Source organism: Sprattus sprattus (genome assembly GCF_963457725.1).
Source record: "Sprattus sprattus genome assembly, chromosome: 20".
Classification (NCBI taxonomy): Eukaryota; Metazoa; Chordata; class Actinopteri; order Clupeiformes; family Clupeidae; genus Sprattus; species Sprattus sprattus.
Genome location: NC_137918.1, coordinates 11,618,565 through 11,639,166, shown reverse-complemented (window position 1 = coordinate 11,639,166; position 20,602 = coordinate 11,618,565). Strand labels below are relative to the sequence as shown.

The window sequence follows — 20,602 nt, the reverse complement described above, 5'->3', positions numbered from 1 at the left end:
GAGAAGGAAAAGAAGGAAAAGGAGAAGGAGGAGAAGGAGGAGAAGGAGGAAAAGGAGAAGGAGGAAAAGGAGAAGGAAAAGAAGGCAAAGGAGGAAAAGGAGAAGGAGGAGAAGGAGGAAAAGAGAAGGAGGAGAAAGAGGAAAAGGAGAGTGACGATATGCCGGCGTGCGCTCAGGCTGGCAGGCGTGGTCACTCTCCCAGCCAAGATGAGCTCACACACACACACACACACACAGACGTCTCGTGTCAGCTTTATGGCTGCCATTAAAGAGCGTGGCCTGGCCTTGACCGCCACACAGTAGGAGCAGACCACACCGCTCACCTTCACTGGAGCACTGTGACTTCTTTTTATAAGTACTACCCCACTATAAACACACAGTGTGAAAGTGAACTTAACGAGTCCCTAAGAGCCACTGTACAAGTACACCGTGTGTGTGTGTGTGTGTGTGTGTGTAAAAAGAAATGACATTGGCATGACGTAAGACTAAACTAGACGGCAGGTTTCAGTATGGATTGAAGGGAGCGTCCTTGACTCTTAACTTAAGGTCAGACTACAAAGGCCGACGCACAGAAGTGAACTACGGTTGTGCACGTCCACAGAACACCAAGGTACCATTTCATCTAAAGTCACCTGCTTACAGCTAAACCACTGCACTTCTGACTCGAATACAGCAGCAATCTCCTAAGGGTTCGAATACACATAAGCGTTTTTTTTTTTTTAACAGGACGCTAGAAAATGCATTGATTCCTATGGTACGGCGCGCTTTGTACCATAGGAATCAATGCATTTTCTAGCGTCCCGTTAAAAAAAAAAACGCTTATGTGTAATGTATTCGAACCCTAACAGTGTTCCCATTTCTCAATACAAATATTCTAGCCTGATGGGGAAAATGTCATCACTTTAACCACTAACATGATAATGATTTATATGATTATCATATTACATACACGACAGTGGTATAGGAGGTAGAGAAACGTTTAGTAATCAGAAGGTTGCTAGTTCAAATCCCTGTCGAAGTGTCCTTGAGCAAGACACTGAACCCCTAATTGCTCCTGATGTGCAGTGTGCCATCAGTGTAAATGTAAGACATGTGTATACATCCTTGTAAGTTGCTTTGGATAAAAGCGTCTGCTAAAAGACTAAATGTAAATATAGACTAAATGATATGATAAAGACTTTTTTATGCACGGCACCACTCCTGAAAGGAACACTGGCACCAGTTCAGTTTGCAGGGGTACCATGTGATGGAGCGCTCAGGTGACTCACTTCTTCAGGATGTCCTGTTTCTTCTGCTCCTCTGAGGTGGGCAGGCCCATGGACTTCTGCCTCTGGTCGTACATCATCTTCTCCACCATGCTGCGCGTCTCCCCGTCCAGATCAGACAGCTGCGACGAGGAGAAGGGAGGGACAGGAGGGACGGAGACACAGGTAGGTACGGGAGGGACGCAGACACAGGGAGGGACAGGAGAGACGCAGACACAGGTAGGGACGCAGACACAGGTAGGGACGAAGACACAGGTAGGGAAGCAGACACAGGTAGGGACGAGAGGCACACAGACACAGGTAGGGACGGGAGGCACACAGACCACAGGTAGGGACACAGACACAGGTAGGGACGGGAGGCACACAGACACAGGTAGGGACGCAGACACAGGTAGGGACGCAGACACAGGTAGGGACGCAGACACAGGTAGGGACGCAGACACAGGTAGGGACGCAGACACGGGTAGGGACGCAGACACAGGTAGGGACGCAGACACAGGTAGGGACACAGACAAAGGTAGGGACGCAGACACAGGTAGGGACACAGACACAGGTAGGGACGGGAGGGACGCAGACACAGGTAGGGACGCAGACACAGGTAGGGACGCAGACACAGGTAGGGACACAGACACAGGTAGGGACACAGACACAGGTAGGGACACAGACAAAGGTAGGGACACAGACACAGGTAGGGACACAGACACAGGTAGGGACGGGAGGGACGCAGACACAGGTAGGGACGCAGACACAGGTAGGGATGGGAGGGACACAGACACAGGTAGGGATGGGAGGGACACAGACACAGGTAGGGATGGTGAATGATGGCATAAAAAAAAGCATTCTCAGGCTTTTTTTATAAAGACATTATAGAGGCATTTGTCCAAAACAGCCAACAGACTTGCCTTGTGAATACCAACAACAGCACAGTTGACTTGACACTGATCAAAAATGGCCGACTAACTGATGTATTTCGGTTGTGTACTTGGCGACATTGTGCCACAAGAACGTGGTGTTTCCGTTACTTGGCCAAAAAACCGGTGGCAGGGGCGTGGCGCGATGCGGCGGCGGCGGACACGGACACAAACACTTAAATGAATTATGATGTTCATGTGTTTCTTTGAATGACAGCAGTCAATAAGTATAATTTTACATGTTTTATGGTAAAGGTAATCTTAAATGACTTCTGGCGCTATATATATATATTTTTTTTTTTACTTGACCTTCCAGGGGGGGCGGGCGGGGCCGTTGGGGGGGCGGGCCGCCACCCTAATATCATTGTAGGGGAAACACTGCCCCCCATAGGTTCTCTTTTAAAAGTGCCAAATCAGCTACTGCTAATTACCTTGGAGTTTTCTGGGCAAATCTTCTTTGTGTTGAGCTCTGGGTCCGTGGCCACCAACTTATTCCACCACTCCATTTTGTTGATCTGTTGCAGGAGAAGAAAAATATAAAACAAGCCTTTTAAAAATAATTAGACAAATAACAATTACTTAAATTTGATAAAAAGTCATGCACTCCCCATGTATCAAATACCAGAGTGTATTCTCCCTATGTCACATACACTCAGCATAAGAACAAGAGACAAGACTTGTAAAGCAAACTATTCAAAGACCAGGAAAAAAAAACAACAACAACAAAAACTGGTATGAAACCAGAAGGGGGATTGGGGAGCTGGAGAGAGGTAAGAAGGGGAGGGGCAGCGAGAAGGAGGTCTGTATATGATCATGGATGATCGTCGTGTCTAATTACCCGTACCTTTTCTAGGTGGATGGTGACAACCTTGCCATCGTCGATGAGCCAGGAGCTCTCGTCCACCTTGATTTCTTGGCAGAGTTCCGCGTCGATCACGGGGGCCTGACCCTTCAGCCCAACCTTCAGCGTGCGTCTCTGCATGTCCACCGTCACGTCCCTCCCCTTCATGCGGAAGTTCACATTAAAAGGCACCACGATCTGGGAGGGGGGAAGAAATAAAGCGCAACACACACTTAGTAAAATCGAATTGTGGATACATGAAAATAACCTTCTGAGGCAAGGAAATGTTTTTAAAACCTTACAACTGACACTCACATAAAATAGAAAAAGGGAAACACTTGGATATATACGACAATGATTCTAAGGCAGTGAATATGAAGCAAGGCACAAAGCCAGGGTTTGGAAACTCACGTCTACTTCTGATAATGACTGAGTCCACCTGTAGTTGGGCAGGTCGGCACCGTTACCGCCGTTGGGCTTCATCTTTCCTTTGTCCTTCTCATCCTCCTCTCCCTCAGAGTCCGACTAAAGGAGCACGAAACATCACAAGCTCAGTTCACCAAAAAGAATGCCTCATTAGAGATCTCAGCATACAGAAAGCCAGCACTCTCTCACCCCTTTCTCCACTTTCTCGACTTTCTCCCCGTTCTCCACTGTATCCCCCTTTCCCCCTTTCTCTTCTGATTTTTCTGGTGGAGGTTGTGAGGCCTGCTTCTCCTTCTTGACAGCAGCATGCTTTTTCTGAAAACAGAAATAATATCAGAAAAATTCAGGTGTGACTTCATAGTGACAAGAGGTGGAAGTGAATCGTATCCACTACACAAGGTCTCTTAAAAAGCAGGATGTTTTGAATAAACGTTCAGCTTTAAAAATCATGTACTTCAAAAAGATAGTCTGGCAACAATTTGGCTGACATATGGCCGTTCACATTGAATTTCTTCAGTACATAAAGGCGTGACTCTCGGGTTCCATCGATCATTTTTAGTCAATGGGTGATGCTGATGCAGGGATAGCTAAGCAAAACGCACAGCCTGACAGGTTTGGCAGTTCACCATACAAGAGTGCATCGAGGTGATAAGAGTTGTGGCTTGTCTTACCTGGTCTATTTCGTTCTGCAGCCTCTCGGCCTCCTCTTCCGTCAGCTCTTTGATCCTGGGCTCGTCTGAAGGCACTTTCCTATTCTTGGAGTCCTCCTCTGCGATCTTTGCCGCCCGCTCTGCCTTCTCCTTCTTCTCCTTCTCCTGCTTGGACTGTTTGTCTTTGTGGGCCTTAAGGGCTATCTGACTGTGATGGGCAAAAGACTCTTTCACCAGCTACAGGACAGAAGTTGGGGAACAGGGAGTGAGACAAAAAGACAACTTAAGTGAACTGATAATCCTAATGACATGCTGCTCCAGATCATGCTACCAGTCTGAATCATCAGGGTAGGACAGCGGAAAAGGGATACGGCACTGTCGTGTAAAACTACTTTGCTTAAGTTTTTGAGTGTTTGAATCATGACTTTACGTACCTTCTCTGGCGCTCCAACCTCTCCCCCAGTGAAGAAATCAGTTTTTCGTCGCAGAAAGCTGAAAAATGTGTTCACCAACTGGGAAGAGAGATTTTCGTCAGTGACATCTACTTAATACATGAGAAACATTGAGGTATTGGTGGGCCGTCTATCTTGTTGATCTAGCCAATGTTGCTAAAGAGGTAGGTAAATAAACGCCCGTCCACCATCTTCTCTAACCTCATTCACTACAGATGTAGCTAGGTAACCAGAGATACAGCTGTTCGACAATGAGGGCCGATGCTATCTGGCAAGCTAGTCGGAGTTTCGTTGCTTAAATTAACTCGTTTCTGCTGGCAACCAAACGCTTAAAGACGTAGACATATCATTGGTTAACAACACCATAGCTTACTCAGTAAACAAGACATTTCGATACGTTCAAACTGCAACCAAGTCAGTAACACAATAAACTAAGGCACATACACACCTCTGATCGCCTTAACAGAAACTGTGCAGTGTCATATCCTAGCCAGCTAGCTAGCTAGATTCATACAGCCACCGGTTCACACATGCTAGCATAAGTTAGCTAGCCGGCTAACGTCAGTTTCCAGGGTGGCCTTTAGCTAAATAACTGCCCAAGATTTTCTAAACGTTACCTCTTGTACTCCTCCTTCATGTTGCTGTGCCATTACCAGCAGCATCCCATCGTATTTTTCCTCCTCATCCCCCATTTTCAATCTTTGTAACCAATTTAATGACAATAAAATGATCAGTCTACTGTTCCTCCGGCTAGCAAGAAGTCACGTTCTTTGGTTGCAGCCAAGGACCAACACTTCCTGGAAACAAGGACAGCCCTGTTGCTGAGGTAAAAAACACCCAATCAGAATCGGAATTTATAACTGACAAATAAAAAAGACCAATGAAATTGGAATACCGAAGCGCGGTGCGTTGTCGGACACCGGTGGGAAACCTGCGCCCTGCAGGAACAGAATATTCCAGAAAGTAAATCGTGAAATAAAAAAAATCCCTTTAGGTAACTTGCATCTGAAATAACATAAGAAAATGTACGTCTATTCTGCTATTTACTCCTCTAAAGAGCATGTATCAGAATGTTTATGGGTTGTTATCGTTAGATTATTTAAAAAAAATGACTCATAATAGGGCCGAATCTCCATTAATTATTTAATTTTTGAAACAAACCTGCATCAGTATAAACTTTCAGTAATAACATTCAGGCCTAATGCTCGTTAAGATATGGTACAATGCAATACTATATCAGACCACTGTTATGTATCTGACATCCAATTAATGCATTATATATATCATGACAGTAAAATTTGATAGGCTGCATAGTAACTTATCATTAGTCATGTAGCTCTTGACACAGATGGTGATTACAGATATGGGTGTCAATGACCGAGCGATCAGGGCTTCCTCGACCCAGATACTGTATCAGTGTGACCAACATTGAACCTGCTCAAACTCACATTTAGATGTGACAGCAAAACACCACCTGAACTTGGAACAGGCAGAATGGGGTGAAACAGTAGCATATTAATTAAGGAAATAACTGCATATATACACATAAAAAACATTGAAATATTAACACAAACAATATAAAATCGTACAAGTGCCAGGCAATAATTCCTATCTAGTAAATAGACAATTTATTTGAGTGAATGTACAAAAAGAAAGTCCCCATTTCTTTGGCATATTTCCCACTGAATGAATCCAAATAAGGACCTGGCTGCCAGAATGGCCGGCAGAAACCTCTCTTCCCCTTTGTCTCTCCTGTACAGTGCCCTTAATATCCCTCTCTCTGTTATGATTAGATATGATCTGGTGCTTGTCCCGACTTCCTCGGGTGCTGTAATCTACCCCTGCAGACCTGCCTAATAACCCCTGTCAGTCCTTGGTGGCTTGGTACAGGCTGAGTTAATGACAGGCGAACATGATAAATGTCATTAACCCCGCTTCCCGCGTGTGCACTTCCCTTCCCCTCCCTCTCTCTCTCTCTCTCTCTCTCTCTCCTGGTGCACCGCTGCAATCCCTGTCGTATAACATTAAGCTCCACTGAGGCGGCCTTATCATTTCCACGTGGAGAAATACAGAAGCTCGCGCCGTAGTCCAGGGTCATGTTGTTTTTGCCCGCACCGCGTGTGAGGTTCAGATAGGGAGGTTCAAGGATGACTCGTCGTCGTCACAGGATGGACGGCGTGACTATAAAGGTGAGGCAGAGCTCAACACAAGAGCCCAGAGGATAGAGGATGAGGCTTGGGCCACATACGAGAGCTACAGTAACAGTTACAGTGGCAGATCTGTCATTAACTTGGATCACACTGTGTGTGATTAAACAGACTTTTTAGTCTTTTTTTTTAGCTTGACTATTCTTTCTGTGAGGATGCATCCATTTGAAGAGGACCAGCACGAGTGCCAGTGTCCGGTCTTGGAAGAGAGATCCCCTCCCACCATCTTGTTCAGCATCCTGAGCCGGAAACACTACGGCAACGGCAGCATGACCACAGCAGCAGACATCCGACGCCAGTACTCGCTGTCCCACCACAACTGCCACTGCGACCAGCGGCGGACGGTGTGCCTGAAGGACCCGGAGGGCGTCTGCCAAGCCGCCTCCACCGTGCTCGTCAAAACCATCCGCTTCATGAGCAGCCTGCCCTCCTTCCGCCACTTGCCCCAGAGAGACCAGCTGGCGCTCCTCTACCACTCCTGGGTCCCCCTCTTCGTCTTGGGTCTCGCCCAGGAGCACACGGAGTTCGAGGTGACCGCTTCGCCAGCCAACAGCATCCTGAAACGGATTCTGCTGAATACCAGTGACAGAGGCCGCGAGATGGAAGAGCCCACCGCGATGCCAACCCTTGCTAATGTGCACAAGATTAAAGCCTGCCTGCACAGACTCTGGAACTTGGATTTAAGTCCTAAGGAGTATGCCTACATCAAAGGAGCTTTGCTGTTCAATCCTGGTAAGTCCTCCAGCTGATTCACCACTGTATGAGCAGAGCAGTCACAGGTCTGGAACAGATCTAGGGAACACCCATTATATAGCATATTACTACCTGAGGCTTTTTTTATTTGGGGCACATGATTACTTGCAATAGCAAATGCTTTTGTGGATTTCCTCAAGATCCTGACAGTTTTCTTTTCTGAAATCAATTAGACTAGCTTTTTATTTCTTATGTTTGTCTGAAATAAATTATGTTCCATTATAACTTATATATTTCCATAAAACATGTATTCACATATTTTTTCTCTACTTCAGATGTTCCTGGACTACAAGCCCCAGAATTCATTAAGAGCCTACAGCAAGAGGCCCACAGGGCGCTTCACGAAGTCATCGTGACCCTTCACCCCCAGGACCAGGGGAGGTTGCTGCGAATCCTCCTGACCTTCTCCTCTCTTCAGACCATTCCCCACAGCCTTGTCAGTGAACTCTTTTTCAGGCCTGTTGTGGGTCAGGCTGACCTCTTTCAGTTGATGAGAGAAATACTGTCATCTGGCACTGTTACAAGAAGCACTGCTGCAGAAAGGGAATGGTCGAAACACTGTCAGCAATAAGTGGGAATACGCCATTAACATGGCCAGGGTGGCTATGATGCAAGAATGGGGATGTGTGAATGAGTGTCTGAGAATAAGATATTGTTACCAAAGACTTTTGTATTAGATATTTTTTTTACCAAAAAAATAAAAACAAACCAAAAAAATAAACAAATATACACATATCAGCGTACTCCTCCTTTTAGACCCTTATCTGTACATAGCACATAAATACTGTACATATTTTATAGAAACATACATGGTTCCAGCCAAAAGTAAGGCTCTATTAAGTTTCCCCCTTGTGGTCACAAGTGGTACTATTTGTGGAGTCTTCAAAGATAAGTGGGGAAATGTATTTGAGAAAGGAGTCGATTTACAACAATTTAATTTTGAATTTAGATTGAAGTTACAACAATTACAAAGAATATGCACACTTAATGGCAACACATAATGACATCTATGATACAGCTATTTCACCACTTCCACCACCATAGGCCTACTTCATACAGCAGACCTCTGTCATTGCCTACAGACGAGGCTGACTGATACCAAGGGGAACTCCAATACCGAAACTTTGCGTAACATCAAACTAGTTATGATGGATGCCAGGATGTGTCGTCATGACAAGCATTTTGTATGGAATGTTCATTCAACTTCAATGCAAAAACACCTCTGCGGACGTTAGGTAGGAGCGGTAGGTAGTACGGGGAAATCCCCTGTCTGGTACATAAATGGTGTCTGAGCAATACTCTCAACTGTAGTTGTGTAGTAGCGTGACTCAGAATGAATTTAAGATACCATTTAACCAATAATGAGATTTCATAAAATCTTAGTTCTACAATTAGGTCGCTCGAGAGATCTAATAAGCCTTTTACATTGATTACACAATCCAATAGACAACAAAGTAAGCCTCCAACCAGCCACACTACCCAGATAGCAAAAGGCCAGTGGACCACTCTGGCATTTTGTTCATCGGTTTTCGGGAGGTCCACTCAGGGGCCAGGAGTGAAGCTCGCCTAGAATGTGCTAGGGCCGCCCCTGGGTCCACTGGTGAGTTACAGACAAATGCCCCCCCGTCTGGCCACCTGCTCTCTACTATTTTCCTTTACTTATTTATACTTCTTCATTCATTTTGATCAACCCATAACATTTTATAGATGTAACCAGTGCGTAACATAAGTCTTGACCAAGTCAATTTTTCACCTTGAGAGCCTTTTAGTGCCAGCAACTTCAGTTCAGCGGCAGGTTTAAATAGACTATGCCAAGGATAAGATTTAGACATTTTAGGAAATGCAAAACATTTTTTGTTCCTTTCTCAATATCAATGCTCAGTTAAACGATCCATCAGTAGACCCGAAGTGGCACACCACCTGTTGTGTTCTGACAAAAACCCTCGGGCGGACCGATATATGCTTGTGATCTGGCTATTATGGGAAGCATGTCATGTTTGTAAATGTGCTATTCAAGATAAGAACATCAACATTCTCTGACTTTAAATACTGATCCAAAAGCATTCTTGGCAAACAGCCAAATACCAAAACTCCCCTCAGGAAATAGTCGCAGCGGATGTTAAGGACCAGAACAAACATTAAAGTGCCAACCAGTTTACAGTTATAACAGTTCATACAGTTACAGTAGAGTACATCTTGCACTGCCAAGAATGTGAGCATGTCAGAATCAGCTTTAAAAAAATATCCCCACAAGATAAATTACTCTCAGTGAAAGTGGCGTGACAAGATTTTCAAGATTCTGACAGCGTAACAGCCATGGTTGGTATGAATGGTCATAAATCCCGAGCCCTTTTTGAGCAAAATGTAGATGACACGATCGACATTCAGTAAAAAAAAAAAAAAACTGTCAGGACAGCATTAGAACTTCAGGAACAGGAAATGTTACCTACTTAATTAAGTTGTACCCTCTGGTACTGCAGGCGTTCCTTTGCTAAATGGGGGGTAAAGCCATGTCATCCATGACTAAAGGACTTTAAAATAAGTATCACACATCTCCCAGGGCATTAGGGCAGTTGTAAAAGCATTACTTTTATGACGAAGCAGTTCAGCAGGTTTCAGATCAGACAGAAAGCACACAGTCACACATTATACTGGTTGATCTCCTCTTCTGAGATGTTCATAAGCTGCTTTAGCAAAGGCATGTATGTATTGTTTAAGATGATTAACAGATATCGCACTGATAGTGTCTTGTTTTTTCTTAGGTCACATTTGCTGTGAAGTAAAACGTAAAACACACATTCACACACTTAGCTCAAACTGCCTCGTGATTCATTTCAACATAAAGAAGACCAGCATCTCATGGATGCTTTGGTACAGTAATTTATCAAGGTTTTGTGGGGTTGAAATAATTAAAACATTAAAGCAACACTATCCAACAATCTCCTGCTTTTTGAGGTATGTTTTTTTAGGCACTTTTTGCGTCATCTTCAAATTAATTTTCATGATAAAGTCAGTTGAAGGACATATAAACACACCTGTCGCTCCCACTAGCCTTCCAGGCTATGCACTATGTAGTTATGTGGTTCGGGACGGAATACCCCACGAAAAAGTATAAGGGTATGACATCCCCAACTATATTGTCAAAAGGCACAAGTTAGCATGTTAGTAAGCTTTAATCATTTGGGCTGTTGGTGGTGTATTTATGGTTGTTAGGTAGCTTACTTGCTAGTTTGAGACCAAACCTCCGCTGCTTTACCTTATGAAAGAGGGCGTGTTTCTGCAGTCATTTTCTACATAAACGAAACTGAACCTTAAATGACAGAAACTGTAGAAACAGTCATTTTCTAGGTTCTTTACAGTTTTTGAGGTAAACAGACAGAGGCCTACCTCTATCTCTGTAGGGATCCTTTCCATGATGGCAGAAACAACAACGGTTTACTGTGATGCAGATGAAAATATTACATTTGTATAGCTGTTTTGTGGCTGCCAGTTATAACGTTCTAACTCAATACTTGACCGATTTCGATAGTAAATTGTCCTTAGTACAATTTTGGACCCAAAATGATCTTAAAATAGAGCCCTGGTTGACAAATCCCTAACGTTTCCATTTAAATGCTGGCTCTTACCATTTGAATGCCTTATTCATCTTGTATGTATCCTTGAGTGTATACCACATGTGTGCTAATATATTTTATCCCGAGGCATGTATGAATTTATCTGCTTGCTTCTGACTCCTCCCCACTTTCCTTCTGCCCTGCCTCCTTTCTATAACATTACCCGGCTGGCCCAAGAAGATGGGTCGCCCTTTATGAGCAGGGTTCTACTGAAGGTTTCTTCCTGTTAAAAGGGAGTTTTTCCTTGCCACCGTCGCCTCAGTAATTGCTCTAGGGGGGTTCAGGCTCTGTATTGTAATAGGGGTAATGTTTATATAAATAAATGTAATATTAATCAAATTAAAAATGTAATAAAATTAAAATGCAACCACATACTGACAATGGTTATTGTTCAGAGGATGCTGTCAGTGATCCTCCGGTACAGGAATCTTAATGAGGAGTAACATTCTCAACAATAAAATATTCAGACACAAATTCTCCTTCACTATTTATTTTTTAAGGATAAAACCCCAAAGACAGATATTGACAAAAGGACTGTCTCTACTTTTCTTCTCTACCAGGCAGATAATAACATCACAAACAAAACATTACACATTCTACACAGAATCCTTTTCACACACAGCAAGGTTAAGCTTGGTAAAATCATTGCAACTCCTTTTTAACAATAAAACAAAAGATTTTTCAAAACGTATGCTTCTACTAAATAATAAAACGATGTCCCTCAACCTGCCATTTGACTTTTTGTCACATGGACATACACTTTGTCATGATCATCGCGGGTATGAGGACAGCTCCTCAGATTCACAGTATATTCACACTAACAATTCCCTGAATGTTATACACCTACACAGGATACAGCACTAAAAGACTAAAAGAGAGAGATACCGTCACAGTCGAACAGATAATGCCAACACACGTTCCTTCCCTATACAGTAGGCTGTTAGGATAATAATATCTATTAAATGACTATTAAATGACTATATGAATATTTATTTTGATCAGACGAGGGTGAGCCTGCACACTCTAAGTATCTCAATAGTACATGACATGATGATGCACAATACACATCAAATGGGGCAAAAGCATGACGGGTATGGAGGGTTTCAGGTTTCTGCACGCCCACTTCTCTTTTTTTTTCTCTCTCTCTCTCTCTCTTTCTCTCTTATTCTCAGTCTACATTCCTCCTGCTCGTACACAGAATTTTTTTTTGTCTTCCATCTACACAGTGGACAAGGGATGGCACAATGAACCACATTCATCTCAGGAAAAAAAGAAAGTCAACAAAAGCAACAACAACAAAAAAAACAACAACAAAGTACTTGCACCAATATAAATTACCTTAATTCTTACAATGAAAGACAAAGCGTACAGCTCATAAAAGCGCATAAAATGATTTCTTCCCCTAATTGTCTATGGCTCAAATTACAACTGACCTTAAGTTTTCCTTCACCCTACTCCCTTTGGACGAGGCATCATTCCACAGGTTTCCAAAAAGGGAAAACGATCCGGGGTTTTCCAAGGGTTCATGTGCGAGGATACCTATGGAGAAGCGGGAGGCCGGAAGATTCCGTGTCTGTCTCGCGGTAGTTTGGCGAGAAAGTGGTCGGCGAGCTAGACGAGTTAGCTGTCAAACACACAAACATACGCACACACACACACACACACACACACATTGTTAAAATTGTCTCATATAATCATCATGATGATGAAAATTAAGACTCTGATTGCAATGACCTCACAAGTCAAGAAAGGTTGCAGATGTGTCCATTTTATAGTGCGGATATGGGTAACCTTCTTCCTGATAACATGCATTCGGTTCCAAACACCCATATAAAAACATTAAGAGACTTGTATTGTGTGACTTATAGGATACTTTACATCCTGTAAGATACATATAGATTAGAGGAAATGCCAACATAGCTATGAAATTCTACTTGTGGGTCTTCATGAGTCCTGTCAAATAGCATGACAGGGGACAGGATTTCAAATGGAGGGGTAAGAAACACATTAATATTCATTCGCAACTGATCAGATTGGCAATGGACAAGGAGGCATTGTTCGTTTCCTGACAATGAGTGACTGTGTCAACGACTCTCGAAGTCAAGAGTGAAAGCATCAGTGACCTCACACACAACCACAACCTCCCGGAGGGCAGAAGCCAAAACACGAGATAGAAAGCAAACAGAAAACCGCCAAACGAGGAAACAAAAACCTTTGATGGGTGTGGTTTCTCGGAGTCACTATTATATCAAGCTGATCTTGTGTACCGGTCATGACTGGAATACTGTATCAAACATTGTTGTTAAATATTTCTTACACTGTAGTAGGCCTCCTTCATCATAAAGTCAGAGGAAAACAATGAGCTCTTTCATATGAGAGCAGTCCATGATTCTTGCCTTTAGGTGATGACAAACGTCTCAGAAAAAAAAAAAAAGTTATTCAGATTACACTGGTTACCTCGATCGCTGTTATGGCGCATTTGTCTTGCTATGACATCTGAGGCCGTCTCCTTGGATATCTGGACATCAAGGTCATCTGTGAGCATGGACGATAATATGTTTTAATCACAATATGTCTTGGTAGCATTCAGACACAAAGGTCACCACTTACTGAAGCTCAATAGATGATGGTGGTGGGGGTCTCATGATTTGATCTAAGCATAGGTACCAGAGTTTTCTGCAACACCACACTGTTTACAAATCTTCAGCAGGGCTTAAGTGTTGGTTAAAAGTATTTGCCAGACGCTATTGTCCAAAGCAACCAAACAATTAACTATATCAACAACAGTGAGAAATGAAGCACTGTGCATAATGCCGCACTTACTGTAGTTGTTGTCTGTGAGGGAGAAGCTTCCTTTCATTGTTTCCGTGCCGCTGTCAGGGGGCGTCTCCGGACGGCGTACCTGGGGCCTCTTCTTGCTCTTGCGTGTGCTCAGGCGGATGATCCCGTGGACCAGCCGGCACTCGGCGTCCTTCTCCTCCAGCTTGTGCTCCGTGACGATGTCGGATATGAGGCGGCTGATTTCGCTGGTGCGCTTCAGGAACACGGAGTCGGACGTGCACTTTTCCATCTCGTCGATCTGGAACTGCGTGAAGAGCTCCAGCAGCTTGCGTGAGATGAGCGAGTCCACGTCGCCGCCGCTGACGCTCCATTCGTCCGCCGCTTCTAACCCGTCCAGGTACACGCTCCCGCTCTTGTGGAGGTCCTTTTGAGGGGGTCTATAGAAAACTGGCTCGTCGTCCAGGTCAATGGGGTCCACTTTCATGCCACGGAAATAAATGTCCGTGTAGCCGAACTCTGATTCGTCCTTCTCCGGGGAGCTGGGGGCGGAACTAGACGTCACTTTGGCCTCCTGTGATTGGCTCTCCGCGGGTGCCAGACAAGGGATATGACGGCACAACCGCCACAGACCACACGTCACCACGTTGCACACTAATGTCCGACATGACGCCACAGAAACGCAGGGGATGCACATGGACGTCCCTGAAGATGGCTCGGGCACAGGCAGGAAGTCCTGGATCTCTGCCTCCTTGCCGTTAGCATATCTGGGGTCAGCTTTGTGGGCAGTGCCCATGGGCACCGATGGAGGCTCAATGGGGTCAACACAGCGCTCCTGATAGGGCCTGCCCAGGCTGCCACTGTCGCCATGGGAGTGGGTGGGTTCTAGGCTGTTTCCTCCTGACCCAGTCAAGCTCCATTTCTCGGGGTTAGGACCTCCAGTGTGGTGACCAGACATGGTTCATGAGGTCCAGGGCCTGAGAAAAGAGGACACAATGTGCGAACAAGTTTATGTTTTGTGAATTCACTATCAGGCTGTGCAGCTTGCAGCGTGGAGGGGGTTAACCATCTCACAGAGACTGGACTCACGGGGCTAACCATCTCACAGAGACCGGACTCACGGGGCTAACCATCTCACAGAGACAGGACACACAGGGCTAACCATCTCACAGAGACCGGACACACAGGGCTAGCCATCTCACAGAGACCGGACACACAGGGCTAGCCATCTCACAGAGACCGGACTCATGGCAGGTGATGACTGAGCCTGATGAACTCTCTAGTCACAGTAACAGAGCAACAAAGAGTAGGGTTTTGTTTCAAAAAGTGATCCAAATGTATATCTCAAGAAGTACAGCTCTCCTATGGAATCACTAGGGTCATGAGGACAGATATAAGCAATGCAATGCAAATTAAGTTAAAATGTGAACCTGTTTAAAGAACGTAAGAATTAGGCTACTTCTTTAAGTCATAACTTGCCAGCCACCATCTTGAAAAACCATCAAGTAGAAAGTGCTTACTCATTGACTCTTCAAACACTAAAATCATTAGTTAAATCCTTAGCCTTGAACAAAAAAAGCCAAACTGGCCATCTGGCATACTGGCCAATTTTGGTCACACACAATCTATAAAATAATAAAAAAAATATATATATAATGTTTGTCTGACCCACAGAGTAGATAGAGCGTCCCATTTGTCATTTCTTAACGGACACTGGCAGGCCCAATCACATCTTACCCCCCTTTTTGTCTCAGCGTCATCCATGAAATATCTTTTGCTTAGTGTCAAAGTTTAGTGTGACAAAGTGCAAGCAAGTGGCTAAGAATTTGCAAAAACAGAAACAAGACAGACTCTGCTGCCAAATGTCATGTTTGTTGAAGGGCCTTCTGAAACAGCTGACCCTGATGTGAATGGTGAGCAGCTAGAAGTAGGGGACTCAGGTGAGGACAGGAAAATTAGGTCACAGGACACACAGGAAGAAGGTGATGTACAATGGAAAAGCAGAAGCTCAGGTGGGTTAGCAGGCGCTAGGAGTGTGTCATGAGCAAGGTGATGAAAATAGAATCATAGAGATGAAGAGTATTGTTTTGCACTGTTGTATTGTTTTGCACTGTTGTATTGTTTTGCACTGTTGTATTGTTTGGCACTGTTGTATTGTTTGGCACTGTTGTATTGTTTTGTATATTTTGAGTATTATGTGTAAGCACAGTGAGAGCCACTGCACCAAGACAAATTCCTTGTATGTGCAAACTAACTTGGCCAATAAAATCTGATTCTGATTCCGAAGTTCTTTTAGATGAGGTTTAAAGAATGCAAGACTTAGGCTAGTGCTTTTAGTGCATAATTTGCCACCATCGTGCAACAGTTAACACCATCAAGTAGGCTAGTGCGCGACTCTTCAAACATCAAAGTCATGAGTTAAATACTTGCAATCCTTTGACCAAAAGTTGCACCTGATCAAGACACGTAGTTCTCAAGGTTTCGTGAATGCAACCATCAAATCGGACGCTGGCGAGATAGGCTGCTTGACCAGGCAGCTTGTAGCCATGTCGACCAAGTCATGTGAAAATTGAATTAAAAGAACAAACTTAGCCTTTGAATTAACGAAGTCCCAACAGAACTCGTCTCATAATCATAGCAGGCATGAATGTAACAGGGGCAGTTTTAGTAGTGCTGTATCTGCATTTTGTTTTGTTTTGCAGAAGCTATCCAAAAAATGCAAGAGAAGAAATATAATGCGTGTTAATGTTTACACCCCAACCATTAGCCCTTAACCTCCACCAAAACACTGAAGGGACACCGGGTCCGTTTCATATAATTCATATAATATAAGGCGTTTCATATAATTTCTACAAGAATTCTTGACAGGAAAATACCTGTAGTGGGATATGTTTTTTTTTTTAGGCAAATTCGTTGCTTGTATTCTACATGACCCAATGACAATGGTGGACTCTTAAGGCCTACGAGTCCTCACCTGTTTGCGACCACTTGCCATACGGCAGAATAGCAGACCGACTACTTCTTTTAACCGCTAACTTGACATTAAGACAAATAAATGGATTCAATGAATACAAAAAAAAAAATCTAAACATTAGATCGCCGTGATCTTCAATTTCGAAAACGTGCCGGCCATCGAGGAAGTTCACTGAATAGTTATAAATGGAAAAAAATGCCCCCCAAACGATTACAATTATGTTGGTTTCGTTAACATTACACAAACCAAGAGTTTACTTACGGCATATGGCTTAAAGGTAGTCCACTCGCTACAGCTGAATTTTTCCGGAAGTCAAAAAAGCTATTTTTTTCCCGGCAGTTGTTTTACAAGGAATTAAAGTCTTCATCGAGAGCCATTTGATTAATTGTAGAGCGCACAAGCTCCTCTTACACCAACACGTAGAAGCAATTGTTGACGTTGGAAAAAAAACGAGCTTAGAATGGCTTCCTTTTTTAAGATTACCTGCGGCAACAGGTAAACCTTGTTTTACCTTGCACTGTTGCACAAAACAATGATTACGTCAGACAACGAAGGCATAGGGAACTTGAGCCCGACGGAAAAGGCTTCTGGTTCACCCACAAAATGTAGCTCCTGTATTTAGTCTATTTTAGGCTACGTCATTCTGTTTATATTTGAAATGGTCGAGAATAAAGATAAATGAATAAATAAACAGGCTTGTGCTCTGAAAAGACCCACTGAAGTATAAACTTCACCGTAATTCAGCAGGACAGTAGGTGGCACTGGAGTCACGTGCTTAACAAATTACACACCTCCTGGCAGGTCAGTAAATTGCAAGAAAGTGAATGTTTAACGTATATTTGAAAGAGAAAAAAAAGCACTTAACGCAGACAAGAGTAGCCCAAGTAATCAGGATTTTTATTTCTCAAGGCATTTGACACTTCATAAACATTAATAGCAAAACCAGAGTCATCATGCCCTGGACACCTTTTTTTCGAAGCAGGTAAAGTAGTTATCTGCCATAGATAGGTCCCCAGCACACTAAAATCCTGAAACAAAGATTATTTCAGAAAATTATACCACTAGACAAAATGTCCACCACTGTTTTTATGGTTTGGGTAAAAAGAGCACCTTACCTGATGCCTCGGTTACTCTCTCCACCTTTGGTAACCACCCGTTGACCCATAGAATGGATTAGCGGCCTGATGTGGGGGACCTGGCACAAACTTAGGCACACCCTGTCCAGTCTTCCGTCGCTGTCGTTCGTTTGCCGATAGAGTCACGATGACGCCCTTGCCAAGATGGCTGGGGATGGTGATAAGGGAGGTATAATCATCACCATCTTCCTGCTGAGGCAAACCACTGTTGGAGTAACCAGTATTCTGTCCATTATTATTCTCCATCGCGTAGCCGTTAGGGTAGAAAATGTTTCCACGCCTATATTCCGTTTCGCTTTGAGGGGCGACCTTGAATGGGCTTTGAGAATGGGAACTCTGGTATGGTGCCGGGCTCGCAGAGCCCCTCTGGCCGTAAGGAGAGGAGACTTCAGCTCTGGCCGCCGAGGGCCAGCTCTGGGGCCGAGGAGAGGAGACTTCAGCTCTGGCCGCCGAGGGCCAGCTCTGGGGCCGAGGAGAGGAGACTTCAGCTCTGGCCGCCGAGGGCCAGCTCTGGGGCCGAGGAGAGGAGACTTCAGCTCTGGCCGCCGAGGGCCAGCTCTGGGGCCGAGGAGAGGAGACTTCAGCTCTGGCCGCCGAGGGCCAGCTCTGGGGCCGAGGAGAGGAGACTTCAGCTCTGGCCGCCGAGGGCCAGCTCTGGGGCCGAGGAGAGGAGACTTCAGCTCTGGCCCGCTGGGGCTGAGGGATCCCCAGGCTGCCATAGGAGGGTTTAGCAGTCGGAAACGAGGAGTGGGGGCGAACACGCACCTGTTTGATTGCCTCAGATTTGCCTAAGGTAGGTTCTCCAAGTGGTCTGTACTGACCCGAGCCGGTGGAAGCCTTTGCTGGTGGCTTAGCAGGCCTGTGGTGTGTGCTGCTCGTAGACTGAGCTTTAGTGGACCGCTCACTCATGGCACTTGTCGACCCCTTGATAGGTGCCTTCACAGAAGGGCCATAACTATTGGAGGAATCCGGCCTGACACCCCAGGAGGTGGGAGGGCTTTTGTTGGGGACCTTTTCTCTGTACAAACTTCCACTCGTCGTGGGTAGATCTTTCTGGCCTGCTTGGGGTAGAGGGTAGAGACTAGACTTCCTGCTCGCAGTGCCAGATTTGGTGTATTGGCCCTTAACCTGCCTGTTGCGTGTTCTGACGGCTACTGTGGCGTATTCTCCTGGGAAAGGGCCTGCATGCTGACGTGGCTGAACTGGGGTCAGTGAGTGGTCAGTGAGCGGCCTGATACCTCTCCCCAGGGAAGGGTCATTATAGCTTGCCTCATCAGAACCTGCAATTTTTTTGGGGGAAAAAAAGTCCATAAATAAATAAAGTCAAGCAACAATTTGCCACTTTTGAGGCTTGTTTGAACAGATAAGATTAGGTTGGCATCTTCAAATGAATTTGGATGCTGCCACTATATGACAATGCCAACTAGATTAGCGAGACATCAATTGTTTGCAAGGTTAGCCTCACTCAAAACATTTGTGTAGCTTTTATCGGAGCTTAAAAGTAGAATATCAATTAGGAAAATGGTGTACATCGAGAGTGCCTTGTTGAGGAGCTCAGAGAAACAGCCAACAGGAAACAGAGGCCTACCCTGCAAAACACCAAAAGACATTTTCAATACAATGCTTCCCTCATGTAGTTTAAGTTGCTTTTAAGTAACCCTACAAAACAGTTGTAATGTACTCACCTCCACAAAGAAGTCCCAAAAAGCATGGTTGTCAGACAAAGCACACAACTAGCCAACGTCTAACCACTCAACTCCCTGTAACTTGTACAAAGTGTACATATGGGCTTTTTATATATTGAGCCTCCTCAGCTAACAGTCTACTGGGGCTGTATCAGGTAATTAGACACAGCACCTGAATCAAATACTTTGACTTGAGTCATTAGGAATCACAAAGGTGTGACCAATCAGGATAAATACTGTGATGTGACTCGTTAGTAATCAATCTAGAAGACCTTGCTGAAACAAGATGTTTGCCACTGACTTCATGGTTTCAGTGGAAAGGGCAGATACACTCTTCTCATTTCATAATGTTGACTGCTTGTCAATTCACAAACTGAACACTAGCATCACCGATGATAGTTGACTCTATATCGAGTGGTAATATAATTCATTGATTGATAAATTAGTTTTTTTCAGTTTTTTGACTTTTTGTGAGCTATTGAATAATTTTGACATTTATTGAAATGAAACTATGCAAGAGGATTAGAGAGAAAAATCACTATTTGGTGGCACTTTTAATAATTCGTCAAAGCAAATGTGCTTAAACCTTGTTTCTTTAGTAATACACAGGAAAGCATGTTAAGTTCCTTGTGCTATTGGTTGGGGACTTCCCACAGCAATCAATCCTCTCACTGTCACATGAAAGTCCTCATAAGCAGCAAGCTAGATCCTCCCCAGCAGGATACAACAACAACGCACAACTGTCTGGAGACAGCTGCAGCACGCGCTGCATATTTTACCCAGGGATCCGTAAAGGCCCTCGTTCACCCTACAACATGCACTGTTTGTAGCCCACAAGTGCGGAACAACAACTTTACTGCCCAACCATAGAACCTGACTAGCAGGACAACAACAACAACATGACTGCCCA

At 44.4% G+C, this 20,602-nt stretch overlaps 3 protein-coding genes across 3 annotated transcripts in view; 1 reads left to right on the top strand and 2 right to left on the bottom strand.

The window, feature by feature from the left end:
• The window catches only part of nudc (nudC nuclear distribution protein), a 6,998-nt gene extending 1,674 nt beyond the window's left edge, over positions 1 to 5,324 (bottom strand). The window contains exons 1-8 of the mRNA XM_080858981.1: positions 5,163 to 5,324; positions 4,528 to 4,605; positions 4,115 to 4,330; positions 3,633 to 3,758; positions 3,429 to 3,542; positions 3,021 to 3,215; positions 2,608 to 2,691; positions 1,269 to 1,387 (exon numbers count right to left, since the gene is read on the bottom strand). Coding sequence (XP_080715107.1) covers positions 1,269 to 1,387; positions 2,608 to 2,691; positions 3,021 to 3,215; positions 3,429 to 3,542; positions 3,633 to 3,758; positions 4,115 to 4,330; positions 4,528 to 4,605; positions 5,163 to 5,237 — 1,007 coding nt within the window. The 5' untranslated portion in view covers positions 5,238 to 5,324. The remainder of the gene's footprint in view (positions 1 to 1,268; positions 1,388 to 2,607; positions 2,692 to 3,020; positions 3,216 to 3,428; positions 3,543 to 3,632; positions 3,759 to 4,114; positions 4,331 to 4,527; positions 4,606 to 5,162) is intronic.
• Positions 5,325 to 6,907: 1,583 nt separating this feature from the next.
• Positions 6,908 to 8,076, top strand: nr0b2b (nuclear receptor subfamily 0, group B, member 2b; the record flags this gene model as incomplete). The annotated part of the gene is made up of 2 exons (XM_080859581.1): positions 6,908 to 7,484; positions 7,781 to 8,076. 2 exons carry the CDS (start codon positions 6,908 to 6,910, stop codon positions 8,074 to 8,076), a joined length of 873 nt encoding a protein of 290 aa, XP_080715707.1.
• Positions 8,077 to 12,642: 4,566 nt separating this feature from the next.
• On the bottom strand, positions 12,643 to 14,855 carry kdf1b (keratinocyte differentiation factor 1b; the record flags this gene model as incomplete). The annotated part of the gene is made up of 3 exons (XM_080859175.1): positions 12,643 to 12,743; positions 13,577 to 13,654; positions 13,943 to 14,855. 3 exons carry the CDS (start codon positions 14,853 to 14,855, stop codon positions 12,643 to 12,645), a joined length of 1,092 nt encoding a protein of 363 aa, XP_080715301.1.
• Positions 14,856 to 20,602: the final 5,747 nt, after the last annotated feature.